The sequence below is a fragment of the Leptopilina heterotoma genome, unplaced genomic scaffold (assembly GCF_015476425.1).
Source record: "Leptopilina heterotoma isolate Lh14 unplaced genomic scaffold, ASM1547642v1 Lhet_13, whole genome shotgun sequence".
Lineage (NCBI taxonomy): Eukaryota > Metazoa > Arthropoda > Insecta > Hymenoptera > Figitidae > Leptopilina > Leptopilina heterotoma.
In genome coordinates, this window is record NW_025110848.1 from 723,005 (window position 1) to 738,152 (window position 15,148).

At 21.8% G+C, this 15,148-nt stretch overlaps 1 protein-coding gene across 1 annotated transcript; it reads right to left on the minus strand.

Moving 5' to 3' along the window:
* Positions 1–1,348: 1,348 nt before the first annotated feature.
* Positions 1,349–13,325, minus strand: LOC122512954 (putative carbonic anhydrase 3). Its single transcript, XM_043629147.1, has 6 exons — positions 12,820–13,325; positions 7,585–7,632; positions 4,931–5,086; positions 3,814–4,037; positions 3,239–3,472; positions 1,349–1,725 (listed from the first exon to the last, which is right to left on the minus strand). Exons 1-6 carry the CDS (start codon positions 12,848–12,850, stop codon positions 1,540–1,542), a joined length of 879 nt encoding a protein of 292 aa, XP_043485082.1. The 5' UTR covers positions 12,851–13,325; the 3' UTR covers positions 1,349–1,539.
* Between the last annotated feature and the right edge of the window lie 1,823 nt (positions 13,326–15,148).

The window sequence follows — 15,148 nt, forward strand, 5'->3', positions numbered from 1 at the left end:
AAATTATTAACTATTATTATTATTATTATTATTATTATTATTATTATTTTTTTTTATTTTTTTTTTTATTATTATTTGCTTTTTAGAATTATTATTTTCTTTGTTTTTATTATTTTCTATTTGTTCCTATTATTTGCATTTCTATAAATATTTTCAGACAAGAGTATAAAACAATTTAATCTATAGATATTCCAAACGTAAATTAGAGTTGACATTATTGAAATGAAAAATTAATTATTAAGTAAATAATTAAATAGAAGAAATAGAGTCATGTATGCGTTGAAATATTCACATGTAAAATTCAAGAGAATATTTTCTTGGAACAATAATTATATTCGTATGATATTGTCAACGGTGAATAGAATATTTTCTGAAACAATTATATTTATTATTGTCAACCGTATAAATATAAATTTCTAAGATAGTGATATTTTGCGAATTTAAATTATTAATTGAAGAGAAAATACACAAATGTCGTTCTTGAAATGAAATATCGTTTAGAAGGTATAATTTCATGATTAATTATTCATTTGTATATTTATATGCGTGTAGAAAACAAAATGGTCTTTCCTATTCAGAGTAGGAATAATTATAATTATTTTCTTTTTCGTATATTTTATATGAATTAAATTGCAAACGAATTAATCGACTTTATTTATTCTATACATTATTCAGTATGGTCTTTGACTCTTGAGCAAGTTTGAAATTTATTTTCCATTTCTCTATAGAAAATTACTTGAGAAAAATTTATAAAATTCAGTGGACATAATTTTTTTCAAATTAAACATTTTTATTAAGTTAAACATATATATATGGTACAAAAATAGGAATATCCAAATATATCAAATTTCGATTTAACGATTATTATAACAACGTTTAATATAAAACTGAAAGACAACTTTTGAAAAATAAATTATTTACTCTCTTAGAAAAGAAGAACGTTTTTTGACATTTTCACTTACATGGTAAGTTCTAAATTATATGTATGTATTGTACATTTTTTCCAATTCGTTGTTTACGTTTAATTAAGAACTGATATATAAACTAAACTACAAATTACTGATCTAATTAAAAATTTGTTAAAAAATAATTTTTATTGAGAATAACTCAATATTACATATTGTATATTATGTATTTTATATTTCGCGAGATATTTTGTGCGTGATATTTTCTATTATGTATATTTTATATTGTATATAATTCTTTGTATCATATATACATTATATACATATTATATACATATTTTATATACATATATTTAATTACATATATTTACTAATATTTTAATAATATAAATAAATATTATACAATATATAATATTTACTTAAAAAATAAATTCAATCGATCGGTGTGACTATAATTATATCTCTATTATATGTAACTATAACAATTAAATTAATAATTTTATTAACAAATTAGGAAAAAAATAGAAATATTTTACAACAGTATGGCACATATTGATAATGCGATTCATTTAAATATGGCAAATTATGGAATTAATTTATCACGTGAACTTTTAAATTCCTCTAAGTAAAATGTTTAAATTGTTATTAATTTAACAATCAAGAAGCTTAGGACTGTAATTAATAAACTGGATTCAACAGCTGATGAAGACGAATATCCTTCGATGTGATGATAAACGTCTCGTGAGCCGAGTTCTTGAATTGGTCTGTAGTTGGATTTTATATTTCCGTCACTTGACATGACATTTTTGAGAATTTTCATCTGTTAACAAAAAACAATGATTCATTACGATAAGAATTTAAATATTAATTACAGTAATTTAAATTACAATAATTTCAATTTTAATTACAATCAAATTGCAATTTAAACTTTTAATTTAATGACAATTTTAATTTTAATTGCAATCAATTTGCAATTTAAATTTAATTACAATATCAACTGTAATTACAACTGTTACAATTTTAATGACAATTCTAATTTTAATTACAATTTTAATTTTAATAAGTCAATTGTAATTTTAATTTTAATTACAATCAAGTGTAATTTAAATTGAAATTTTAATTACAATTTTAACTTTAATTACAGCTGTTACAATTTTAATAACATCTGTTACTATTTTAATTGCAGTTTTTCATTAGTTACAACTATTATAATTTTAATTACAGTCAATTTTAATTTTAATTGCAATCATTTTTTTTTAATTACAATTTTAACTTTAATTACAACTATATTGTAAATTTATAATATTACTAGCTGTCGTACCCGTCTTCGACGGGTTTTAGTTTCTACCAATGCATTTAACAGTGTTGCTACCAATCTGGAAGATCAGAAAATAGATGGGAATTTAATTTGACCGGAAAATTAATAATAAGTTACCATTAGCTATTACGGTAGTATAATATTACTATTTGAATAGTCTCTACCCTTTAGCAAAAAATCAAAAATGATCAAAAATTCGAAAAACCGAATTTCTTAAAATTCAACATTTTTTCTTCTCTTTTATGGCATTTAGCTTCATTATTTTTGTCTAATGTAGCAAATTTCTTACTTTACATACTGATCACTATTTTTTTAGAAAAAAGTTGATCTAAAAAAACGAAAAAAAATTTCAAAATACGTGTTTTTTTAAAATTTTATTGTAGAAATGGGTTGTATTTATCTGAAAAGTTAGCTAAGGATAGTTTTGCATTCATTTTACAAAAAATAAAAAGTTTGCATTTTTTTTTGATTTTTCGAATTTTTTGGAAAAATGTCATAACTTTCGTTCAGACAGAAGTCTGATTTTATTAATATAGATAGATTGTCAATTGTAATTGTAATTTTAGTTATTTGAATTGAATTTTAGTTATGATTTCATCTTTAATTACAACTATTATAATTTTAATTACAATTAATTGTAATTTTAATTTTAATTACTATTAATTACAATATAAATTTTGATTTTAATTTTAATTGCAATCAATTGTAATTTTAATTCCAATTAATTACAATCTTCATTATTTGCTCTCTGAATATAAATTAAAAATTAGTAGTTTTCTACTATTTAGAGAATACGGATTAGTTTACTAATTAAATAATATAAATATTTTACTAATTTTTAGCAGAAAAGTACTAATTTGACAAATATTTAGTTATTAAAAAATTAAGATTTTACTTTTTCAATTAATAAATATTTTATTATCAAATTAGTAATTTTCAACTATTAATTTATATAGTGTTTTTTTTTTTTTTTTTTTTTTTACTGAAAATGAGTAAAATTGGAACGTTTCTATACCTGTGATTCGGAAACTGGCAATTTTTCGGTGAGGACAGTCCAAATAACAGATTCCTGACAACCTGGAGTCGTCAGGGAACCCTCGTATCGATAAAATGTTGAACGATCTTTCGGTAAAAGAAGCGATGGTATCACTTTTGAATCAATTTCGGCCATACTCGGTCCTACCCAATTCGATACTAATTTTGCCGCCTTGATGATATGATGTAAATCTTCATTGTCCTTATCACTTAACTGCAATTTTCAATAATATTGAATTAACATGTTTTTTTATCGTTTTGTTATTTTTTTAGTTAACAAAAATAAACAAAAAAAATTTTTTTGTTTAATTTTTTTACATTTATTTTTTTCCCATTTTTTTGAAATTTATTATTCAGTTCCTACACTGAAAAAAAATTATTTGATTCGAATAACCAATTAGTTGTCTATTATCAAATAGATTTGAACAAAAATTGAAATTCATTTATTTGAACGTTTGGAACTTTATAGAGGTAACTTTGACAGTAATAAATTTGGAAAAAATTATTTATTTTATTTATTTTACAAAATGGGGAAAAAATAAAAATGTTCGTTACCTCGAAAAGAACAGCTAGAACGGCAATGCCTTTCGGATATTTGCTGGCGGATGTAGCATTTTCAAATTCTTTGTCATAATGGACAAAATGAAATTCCATCGGATCTCGAACACCATCGATGATATGTTCCGCAGACCAGTGAATATGAATTTGCTCCAAAACATATGTGGTTGGTAAACCTCCACCCATTAGATTAATTGGAACACCAGTCAAAGTAATTTGCACTGTAACGTCATTGAACAGTCCTTTTTAGGTTGCAACAAATCTGTAAGGCCAAATCCCAAATGGCAGAAAAAAGCGTATTTTAAGCTGTTAAAAGTTTTTTTTTATAAATATATTATCATAGATAATTATCTCATTAAATGCGGACATTTCAATTTAAATTTTCTCTTTTCAGTAGAATTTACAAAATTCTATTTTTTCTCGATCAAATTTAATTATAGAAAATTTTTAATTTTAAATATATATAAATGTCAATAAATTATATTCTTGTTGAATAATAAAAGTTAATATTAAATTTTCTGAATATTAAATAAAAAATTTATGTACACATAGCTTTTGCTAGAAGCGTCTCCCTTTTTAACAATTTTTTATTTCTACACTGAAAAAAATTCATTTGATGCAAGTATTAAATTTATTAAATACAATAAATAACCTGTCTATACTGTCAAAAAAATATTTATTTGAATCAAATAATTTTTATCTAAGTCAATTAAATAATATATTCGAACCAATATAATTTCAGTGAATTTAAAGCATTTAAAATTAATTAAAATTAAATTTAAAATAACAAACTATAAATATAAAATGACAAATAAAAATATTTATTGCAAATAAATATTTATTTGATAATAGACAAGTAATCGAATCAAATAAACCTTCTTCAGTGTATTTAAGACCAAATTTATTTTTAAATCAAGTAGGTAGACGGAAAATTAATTTTCTATTTCAAAAACTTGTTTCCTTTAAAAGATATCTATTGGGACTATTTTTAATTTATTTATTTTTTTTTGTTTTTCTTTTTATTTTACTGTTAAAAAATTATTTTTTTCTGTCTGCCATGATTGTCTAATAAATTTGGTCTTGAAGTATTTTTTTTTATTTTTGATTCGCTTACCTGTGTGTCCTGTGTTTTTAATCATACCGGAGAAAGCAAAATCATAGCGAACAAATTTTAAAGCTCCCAAGTCTGTATTTATTGCAGCATCAGAAGCGATATCAATTGGAGATTGTTTCTTGCCAGATCTGCATAATCCAGGCCAATTTTGTGGACCTAAAATTAAAATTATTTAAATTACTTTTTGTGTTTTTTTTTACTTTTATCTTGTTTCAATTGCCTTTTATGGTTTTTTTACTTTTGTTTTATTCAAATCGCTTTTTGTGATTTTTGGATTTTTATTTTATTTAAATCACTCTTATTATTTTTTTCATTTCTGTCAGTTATTTGAATATTTATTTAAATAATCGGTTATTTAAATGAACTCTCAAAATCTGAATTAGCTAAAAATTACTAATTATTAGTAAAATCGTGACTTTTTTTGCTTCAGAAATTAGTAAAAAATAACTGATTATTAGTAGACAAATTACTGATTAATTAATTAATTAATTAATTAATAACTATAGTTATTTTGACTATTTTTGAATACAAAAATAGTCAAAATTTTACTACTTGAATTATAGTTACAAAAAATTTCATTACTAGAATCGATGAATGACTTTTTACTGTCAATTTAGTTGTTTTTACGCACTGAAAAAAAAAGTTTATTTTATTCAACTAACCGATTATTTGACTATTATCAATTAAATATTTACTTGAATCAAATAATTTTTATTGGAGTCAATTAAATGGTTTTTCCTTCAAATACTGAAATTATTGATTCAAATAACATTTAATTGATTTAAATAAAAATTATTGGATTCAAGTAAATATTAATTCCATATAGACAAGTAATCGGTTATTTGAATCAAATAATTTTTTTCGGTGTAACTAATTCAAAAAAAGAGAAATAAATTTTTTTCTTCAGTGTAATTAATTAATAATTTAATGCTACTGTAATAACGATATTGTAAGCATATATTCGAATAAAATGTAACGAACTGAACAATGTGTTTAATCACTGCTTATAAATTAGAATTGCATGTTACAAATTGCGAAAAGTAATTAACTTGAAGGTTTTTTCTAATTTGATTTAGAGGTTCAAGTTAATAGATCTCGTGACAGGATGAATTTTCTTTTTTTTTTTTTGCCTTTCAATTTAAAGTTACACGTCAGACAATGATATAAAATTTCTATTTTCTTAAAAACGGTGATTTTTCAAAGTTTAAGCAATACTAAATAGATGCGTTATATGCATGTAAGTGAATCCATTATTCAATTTACACCACAGGGCCCATCATTTCCTCAATCAACACATAGGTATATCAACTTGACGATCTGCTACAAAGTGAATTTTTTTTATTTTCTTCTTTTTAAAATTTGCATATTTAAAAATTAATCTATTTGAAAAAGAGAGAATTTTTTACTATTCTTGATCGATAAATCACAATTTTCTTTATTCGAAAATTAGAATTTAAAATTTATTTATTATTCTTCATTCATTTTTCAAATTTTGACACATTTTTTGAAACTATTCTTGATCAATAAATCTCGCTTTTTTTTATTCTTGATCAGTGTCTGTTAATTGTTCTATCATTTTTCTTTATATCAATAACTGATTCTTAATTTTTTTATTAATATTCATTCGGGATTCAAAATCGGAGATTTTTTTTCTTGATTTTTTAAAATTTGACAATTTTTTATTAAGTTGTTTATTCATTAATTAATTATTTACTTAATTGATTAATCAATTAATAATAATAATTAATTAATTATTTAGTTATTTTATTAATTTATTAATGAATACCTAATAAAATTAATATTCTCTCTAAATTTCACTTAGTAAAAATGGCTGCTAATCAATGACACCTGAACTTCTTTATTTTCTGGTTATTGTTTTCTTATGTGTAAAATTATTGGCCATTGACTTTCTTTTTTCTTGATCAATGATTCATTGAAAAAATTACAATGACCTTAGAATAGTGACTCATGATGATGGGGGTTCGTTATTAATTATTATAAACATTTATCAAATGTTGACTCTTTTATCATACGCTGAGACCTTTTTACGATACATAGAATCAATAATTAATAAATATTAATAAAACTCTCCGATTATTATTGAAATTGAGTCATCAGAAATGAAAGATTCTTTTTTTCTCAAATTATGCTTTCAAGTTACTAATTACACTTATTTTAATTTCATTCTATAATTAATTTAATGAAAGATTCTTTTCAATCAAATAGTACTTTATGAAGTTACTGAATACAATTCCTTATTTTAATTTCATTTCATACTCTCCAAATTTTTATTAGTAAAAATGTTTGCTAATTTCAATTAGTGACTATATTTCTGCTTTTGAATTAGTAAATTTTACTAATAAATTAGTGAATTTACTAATTTAGTATTTACAAATTTACTTTTTGCTTTTGAATTAGTAAATTTTACTAATTCAATAGTAAAAAGTCAGTCACTAATTCAAATTAGTAAACATTTTTACAAATTCAAATCTAGAGAGTAATAAATTATTAAATAAATAATAATTAATAGAAATTAAATATTAAAAGTGAAAATTAAAAATTAAATTACAAATTAAATAATTAAATTAAAAAAACTAATAATTAATTAAATTAATTACAATTAATTATTATTAAATAAATAGAAGTGATATTACCATGATTACCCTCATAGGACCAATCAGCAGCCTCCGTCCAACACAGACCTGAAACAATTTTGAGTTAAATAACAAATAAATATAAAAATAAAAATAAATAATAACTAAATAATAATAAAAATGAATAAATAATTATTTTTATCCCTGAGAAAATTATTACATATTATTGATAAAATTATCATAAACAATATCAACTTGTACTCGAGTGTCTCAACATAATTAAATTAATTCTTTCTTTCTTTCATTCTTATTAATTCTTTTGGTTTAAAATCGAAATTAATTTTTTTATAAAATAAAAAATTTCTTACAGTTATAACACAATTTTATTAAAATTAGTTTATTTTAATTTCAAAAGTTCATATCGTTTTTGAAAATTGAATTAAAAAAAAAACATTTGAAACTTATTCGAAAACTACTGAAAGCTCGTTATATTGGTGAATTGGCAAATTGGGCGCCAGCTAAATTGAACTTGTGAATGACTTGAGCGAACTATATCACGCCAAGGATGCGAAGAAAGTAGGGTAATAGTACAAGGGAAGATCGAATCATCCCGCCAGAGATATATTTTCATGAAAAATGAGATATTTTATATATAATCTTCTTCATCTTCATCATCATTTTCTTAATTTTTTTTTCTTACTTTTTTTCAATTCTTTTATAATGATATACACTTAAAAATATTAAAAATGAATTCTTCTTCATACTTTGTCGCACTTTCGGATAAATGATGATAGGTACTTGATAAAAATTTTTTTTGTTTTATTTTTACTTTTGAACAATCAGAAAAGCAGAAAAAAAAGAAGAAAAGATTTGAGAAAAATAGAAATTTGTTTATTTATTTCATGAAAAGATTTGTAAATATGAGAGCAATCTGTATAATTATAAATGGTACGGGAGGCTTGTTGATTCATTCCAAATGTAATGAAATGCAATGAATAGAATTGCCTTGCCTATATCGACCCAACCTAGACATTAATGTTACTTTCAAGGTACAAGTGCAAAATACGGATTTTTGTTTCTAGAAATAAATCCTTAATTTCCATAATAAAATTCTTTTAAAAGTTTAAAATGATTCACATGATTATAATATATTAGCACAACTGTATAGAATTAATTTTCGAAATTTGTTAATTCAACGATTTTAATTGGATTGGAATTTTTATTTTTTGTACACTGAAAAAAAAAATTTGTTTGATTCAATTAAACGATTATTTGTATATTATCAAATTATTTGATTTTTATACAAATAAATATTTTTTTGTACCAAATAAACATGATAAAAATAAATATTTATTTCTATTAAATACAAATTTAATACAAATAAATATTTATTTGCATCAAATAAATATAATACATATTTTTTTATTTCAAATAATTTTTTTAATCAAATTTTTATTTTCAAAAATTAACAATCAGTTGAATGAAACTTTAAGTGATGAAATTATTGTTTCAAATACAATTTATTTGACGTAGATAAAATTTATTTGATTCAATAAATAAAAAATTATTGTAATACAATTTTTGTTTGAAGAAAAAAAAATAAATTTCGTTCAATAAAACGTTCAGTATTTTATAAACATAAATTTTACTATTTTTCAATAGGTTTTTAATATAGAAATGAAAATTAATAATAAATAATAATTATACTCATTAATATTTATAATATTAATTAATAATAAAAATAATATTTCATAATAAATAATAATAATACTAATTAATATTAAATTAATAATAAAAATAATTTTTTCTAATTAACAATAAAACTAAAATAAAAATAATAATAAATAATAATTTTTAATTATTCGTTTCTTTCACTAAAAATGAAACGTTTTGTAACTGAAAATATTTTTTTATTGATTGTTGCTGAAATAATAAAAGTCAGAATAAAGAATAATTATTTTTAACAAATACAAATTTAGAGAGTAAAATGTTTTTTTCTTTCGTCCCATTATATTTATTATCCCAAGTGATTATAAATTTCGCCTAAAAAATTTGCAATGCACAACTTTGCCGAATTAAAAATTTAGCCAATAACCATTTCCAGTGAAAGATGCAGATGAGTAAATTTAATTTTAACTAATTGACTCTTTGATGAATGATTTGGATATTGAATTCAATTTATTGGTGACGATTATTTTTATGATAAAAACACTCGTGAGATATTTTCCATTCAATTATTAATAATGAAAAAATTTAATTCGTTTCGATAAATAAATTATAAGATACACTTTTTTTACAAAAGCACGTTTTTTTTAAATGGAAGGATCAGACTCGTCATTATTATGCAAATGATTTAATGAGTCTCAATTTGACTTTCCGCTTTTCAAGGGTCATTTATAATGGAATTGCGAGTGTATAAAACAAGAGAAACATGGTTAATTACAAATTGGTGCATTTTCAAATAACAATGTCTCTAATTTGTTAAGATTAATGTACTCTGTGCGGAGTAACAATTCATCGGAGTATGAAATTTCTGTTTTTTGAAAACAAATTTTAATTGAGATCTGCGATAAAAATTCATTCATATATTTTGAGGAAAAAGAAGAAGGTAAAAATTATTTTTTCTACTCGGTTTAAAAAGAAATTAATTATTGAAAAAAAATTAAAAATTAAATAATTAAGTTTAATAATTATTTATTAAATAATAAATTTATTTAATTAAATAAAATAATTAAATTAAATTGATTAGTGAATAATTAAATTAAATTAATTAAAGAATAATTAAAGAATAATTACACTAAATTAATTAAAGAATAACCTAAATATTAGTATTAATAATAATTGATAACATTTTTTTTTCTAATTAGTATGCAATTGTAGATGACCATGTGTTTTCTCTTATTCTTCATCTTCGACTTTATCTGACATTTAAAATAACATTTTCTGCAAAAGATGAATCGAAAAATGATTTATGATTCTTAATCAGTCACGGGATTTACTTTGGCGATAATTCAAGAGGCTGTAAATAATAATTTATCACATGGACGAAACTTAAATTATATATATTTTATAATAAAACTTGTCGTAAATTATTTTATTGTTATCAATTTATATCAATTATTGGGAAAAAATCGATTTTCAAATTTGGTTCAAAATTATTTGCAAAATAAAATACTTTAGCAGATATGGGATAATCTTGTTTTCTGAGGCTAAAGCACAATTATATTTGCTGATAAAAAAAATAATTTTCATCCAATATTTAAAACTTAATGGCATTATAATCGTATGTAAATTTTTTCTTTTATTATTTAAAAAAAGGCCAACCGAGTGATAAGTCATGAATTTTTTCGAAAGTGAAGGAAAAATTTTGCATTTCTTTAAATTTTTAAAACGTTAAAAAAAATGTGTTATTAATAAAAAAAAAAGTTACTAAAAAATAAAAAAGTAAGATTTTTTCTTACAATTGAAAATTTAAGAATTAAAAAAATGTTTTCTTACTTCTTTAAAAGGAATTTTGCGTTTTTAATTTAAATTTTATTTCCTTTCTTTTCTTCCTCACAATTAAAATTGCAAGAAAATTACAATATTTGTTTACGAATGGAAAATTCTTTTTCGTATTGTAAAAAAAATTTGAAGAAATTGTAATCTTGAATTTGAAATAATATTTCATTTGAAAAGAAGGCAATAAGTTTTTTATAAGAATTTGAAAAGATAGAAAACTTCTCTTTGTATTTTTTGAAGATAATACTTGCATATATTGATTACTGTGCAAGAGGAATTTAAAATATTGGATAACAATCACTTTTATCAGCATAGATTTTTTTCTTTCTTATTCGAAATGCAAAGTGGTTGCAATTTAACACCACTAAAGTCCAAACCAGTCCAAACCAATTAATTTTTAATTTAAGAAATTGTAATTTATTCGAAATGAATTTTTTTTACTTAAGTAAAAATATTTAGTGATTTGAATTAGTGACTGACTTTTTACTTTTGAATCAGTAAATTTGACTAATAAATAGTAATTTCTACTAATTTATTAATAAAATAATTATTTATTAGTAAATTTTTACAAATTAATAGTATTTTTTTGCTAATAAATAGTATTTTTTACTAATAAATAGTAATTTCTAGTAATTTATTAGTAAAATAATTATTTATTAGTAAATTTTTACAAATAAATAGTATTTTTTACTAATAAATAGTATTTTTTACTGACAAATAGTATTTGTTACTAATAAACAGTATTTTTACTAATAAATAGTCATTTCTACTAATTTTTTAGTAAAATTGACTAATTCAAATTAGTAGACATTTTTGCTAATTTAAAATTCAGAGTATATAATATTATTTTTTTTTGAAAAAAATCTGTCTAAATTGTTAGTTTATGGATTTTTCTCGAGGAAATTAAAAACTCACTAAAATTTTATATAATTTTATAATAATTTTACTTTCATAGTATTTATTGTGATTAGTTATTATCAATTAAAAGAAATTAGTTTCTTCTATTTTTTTTCAAATAAAGAACTTTCACCATTGGAAAAAATTATTTTTTATAAATAAAAACAGTTCCGACCGTTATCATGAATTATTATTTATATATCAAATAAATATTTATTTAACACAATTTTTATTTGTGTCAAATAATTATTTGTTACAAATAATTATCATTCGTAACAATTATTTGTAATAATTATTTGACAAATAAAAAGTTGTATTAAAAAAATTTTTGATACAATGAATTTGAAATGAATTTAGAAATATAAATGAATATTTATTTGTAACAATTATTAGTTTTGTTAGTTGATTATTATTTGAGTTAAATAATTATTTGTCCGAATTGAACGATAAATATCGTTCAATTCGGACAAATAATTATTAATATAATTTTGAATACTAAAATAATAAATTGAAGTAAACTTTATTTAATTAAAAAAATTATTTACAACAAATAAATTTAAAAACATAAAAATCTATTAGTGAGAGTCACAACATTTTTTAACAACAATATTAATAAAGGAACTTTTTGCAATTTAGTGATATTGGAATCTATTAAATTTTTTGTCATCTTATTAAAATTTACCCCAAAAAAGAAGAAAAATATTTTTTCTTGTTTCTATATAAATATATTTTATTAAAAATAAATTAAAAAAAATAATACATTGTAAATAAAAAAAAAGAAAAATTTCTTTTGTTTATAGAAATATTTTATAAAAACAATTTTATAAAGAAAAAATAAAAATAAGGAGAAAATAGGAAAATTTTTAAAAAATGTAAGGAATTTAAATAATTAGTTACCTGCTAAAAGAAAAAAGATGATGGACCTCATTTTTTTTTATTTGACAGTCAATAAAAAGGGTAATGCAACCGATTAATACAGAGATGTTAGCGTAGCAGCGACAAGTGTTGAACTGATCACAAATTCACTAGTAAACGGTTGAAGCCAACCCCCGAGATTACCCAAGATATCATTATATATATATGAACTGGATTTAACTTGTATATCATCCTAATTCATTCGTAACTGCACGACACACTAGTTAGGTATGTGCATCATAATCTATATACTATATGCATTCACCAATATTGCAATCTCTCATCTAATCGTAAAATGCGTGTAAATGCATCCAAGCTCAATAGCCTTTTACCTACAAAATTCAACATCCGCATTTTACCGTTAATCGATTTTTCATTTTTTTACACATTTACTGTCATTTTATTTATTTTATTTGATGTTTTTTTTCCAATTTCAATCTTCATTACCACAGGATCATGAGAGACGAAAATTAATAGACGAATAATTTTTTTTAATGAGTGTTTGGATCAATTATTTTTAATCGGTGTTGTTTGATTGAAACCAAAATTATTTGAAATCGAATTCTTAGGGAAATCCACTAATTTTACATTTTTTCTAATGATTTACGTATCTACGTTTTTTGTCTCAATTTGACATCCTTAGAAAAACTGTGTTTTGAAAATCGAAAACGATATTAATTTTATTGAGGGGAAAAAATAATTGAAGAAGAACTAAAATCATAATTAATAAGTTAGTGCCCAAGGGAAAAATGTTTTCATTTGATAAATTTATTTTCTTGTCCTAAGAATTCAGATTCAAATATCACAATAAAATCTGTTGTAGCAACAAAAAATTCCGTATCAGCAAAGAAACTCTCTAGTTCAATTTTGATATTTCTCTTTCCTCCGCGTGTATTTTTGCTATTATATTTAAAATTTCTAGTTTGTTTTCTTTCTTTTATGCGAATGGAATTTTATAGTTGGAAACATGGAAATGGAATGAAAAGTATAACCACAGATAAAATTCTGACGTCTATTGTATTAGCAATAAGCGGTCAGAATTTTATGTGTGGTTTGTATACTTATTCCGGTAGCTCATATTAATCTTTGTATTGGATATAATTTTAGTAGAATTTTTCATGAGATAAAATGAAAAAGTAGTAAATATTTTTTCGCGTACAATTATTTCTGGTTTTCATTTTTCGGCACGAAAACGCAAAAATATATATATGTAACTAACCAGATCGACGACGAGAGCTCAACTGATGATCTCCTCGGGCTTGTTACGTGCTCTAGTGTCCAACCACTCAGCATTTGTTCATCACAATGAACCAAAGTGCCGTTGTCCCAATTTTCAACAAACTAATTATCACCAAAACAAAAGCTTCAGTTTTATCCCTTTCTTATAAATGTACATATTTACATTACAAATTAATTCCTTTGAAACGAGAAGCGAAATTCCGACATTAATGCTTTTTGTGCTTCCAAAATTGGAACTGGGTGTAGATTGCTATTATCAGTTCCAATTTTGTTCACTGTCCAATTGTTTTTCAAAATTCGGTTGATTAAATGCATATTTAGTCAAAATTTGGTCAATTAAATGCATATTTAATCTAATAGCTATTATTATCATTGCTATACAAGTTCATGGTTCGTTATAGTCTCAAGAAGTGGTAGTTCAAACCGATGGTGATTTTGACTAACAGTTCTAATATTTGTTGCAATTTCATCTCATGATAGTCTCATAACTAATCGTAGTTTTGTCTCACAATGATTATATTTTCTATTCTTCTATCTCTTTTATCTTCTACCTTTTCTATCTTTTTTTTATCTTCAGCTTTCTCTAAGACTCACAAAACTTTAGAAAATGATTAACAACATTTTTAGAGCATAACATTGTCAACCGAAGAATCTACAAACTTTAAGCTAATCTTTAGTTTAATTTCAAACAGTAGAATAATTTCTATAACATTGTTCTTGAACGAATTTTTCTCATCAAATTTAAATTTATTTGCTATTGCGAACATAAATAAATCTACAAATGGCTTTAAAAATTTTTTATAAATAATTAAATTCTTTTGACGAGATTCTTTAAATTTAAAAAAAAATTATTTTTTAATAATTTTAATTAAAAATTTGGAAAATAATTGAATTAAACAAAGAATTTTTACAATTTTTTAAAATAATTTTGTCTGTTATAAATAATTTAAATCTCGCGAAGAATTTAAAAAAAATTTTAGAAAATATTTTAATTTCTTTGTAGAATTTTATTAAAATTTTTAAAAACAATTAAATTCCTGATAAAATTGTTGTTATTTATGAAAATAGATCA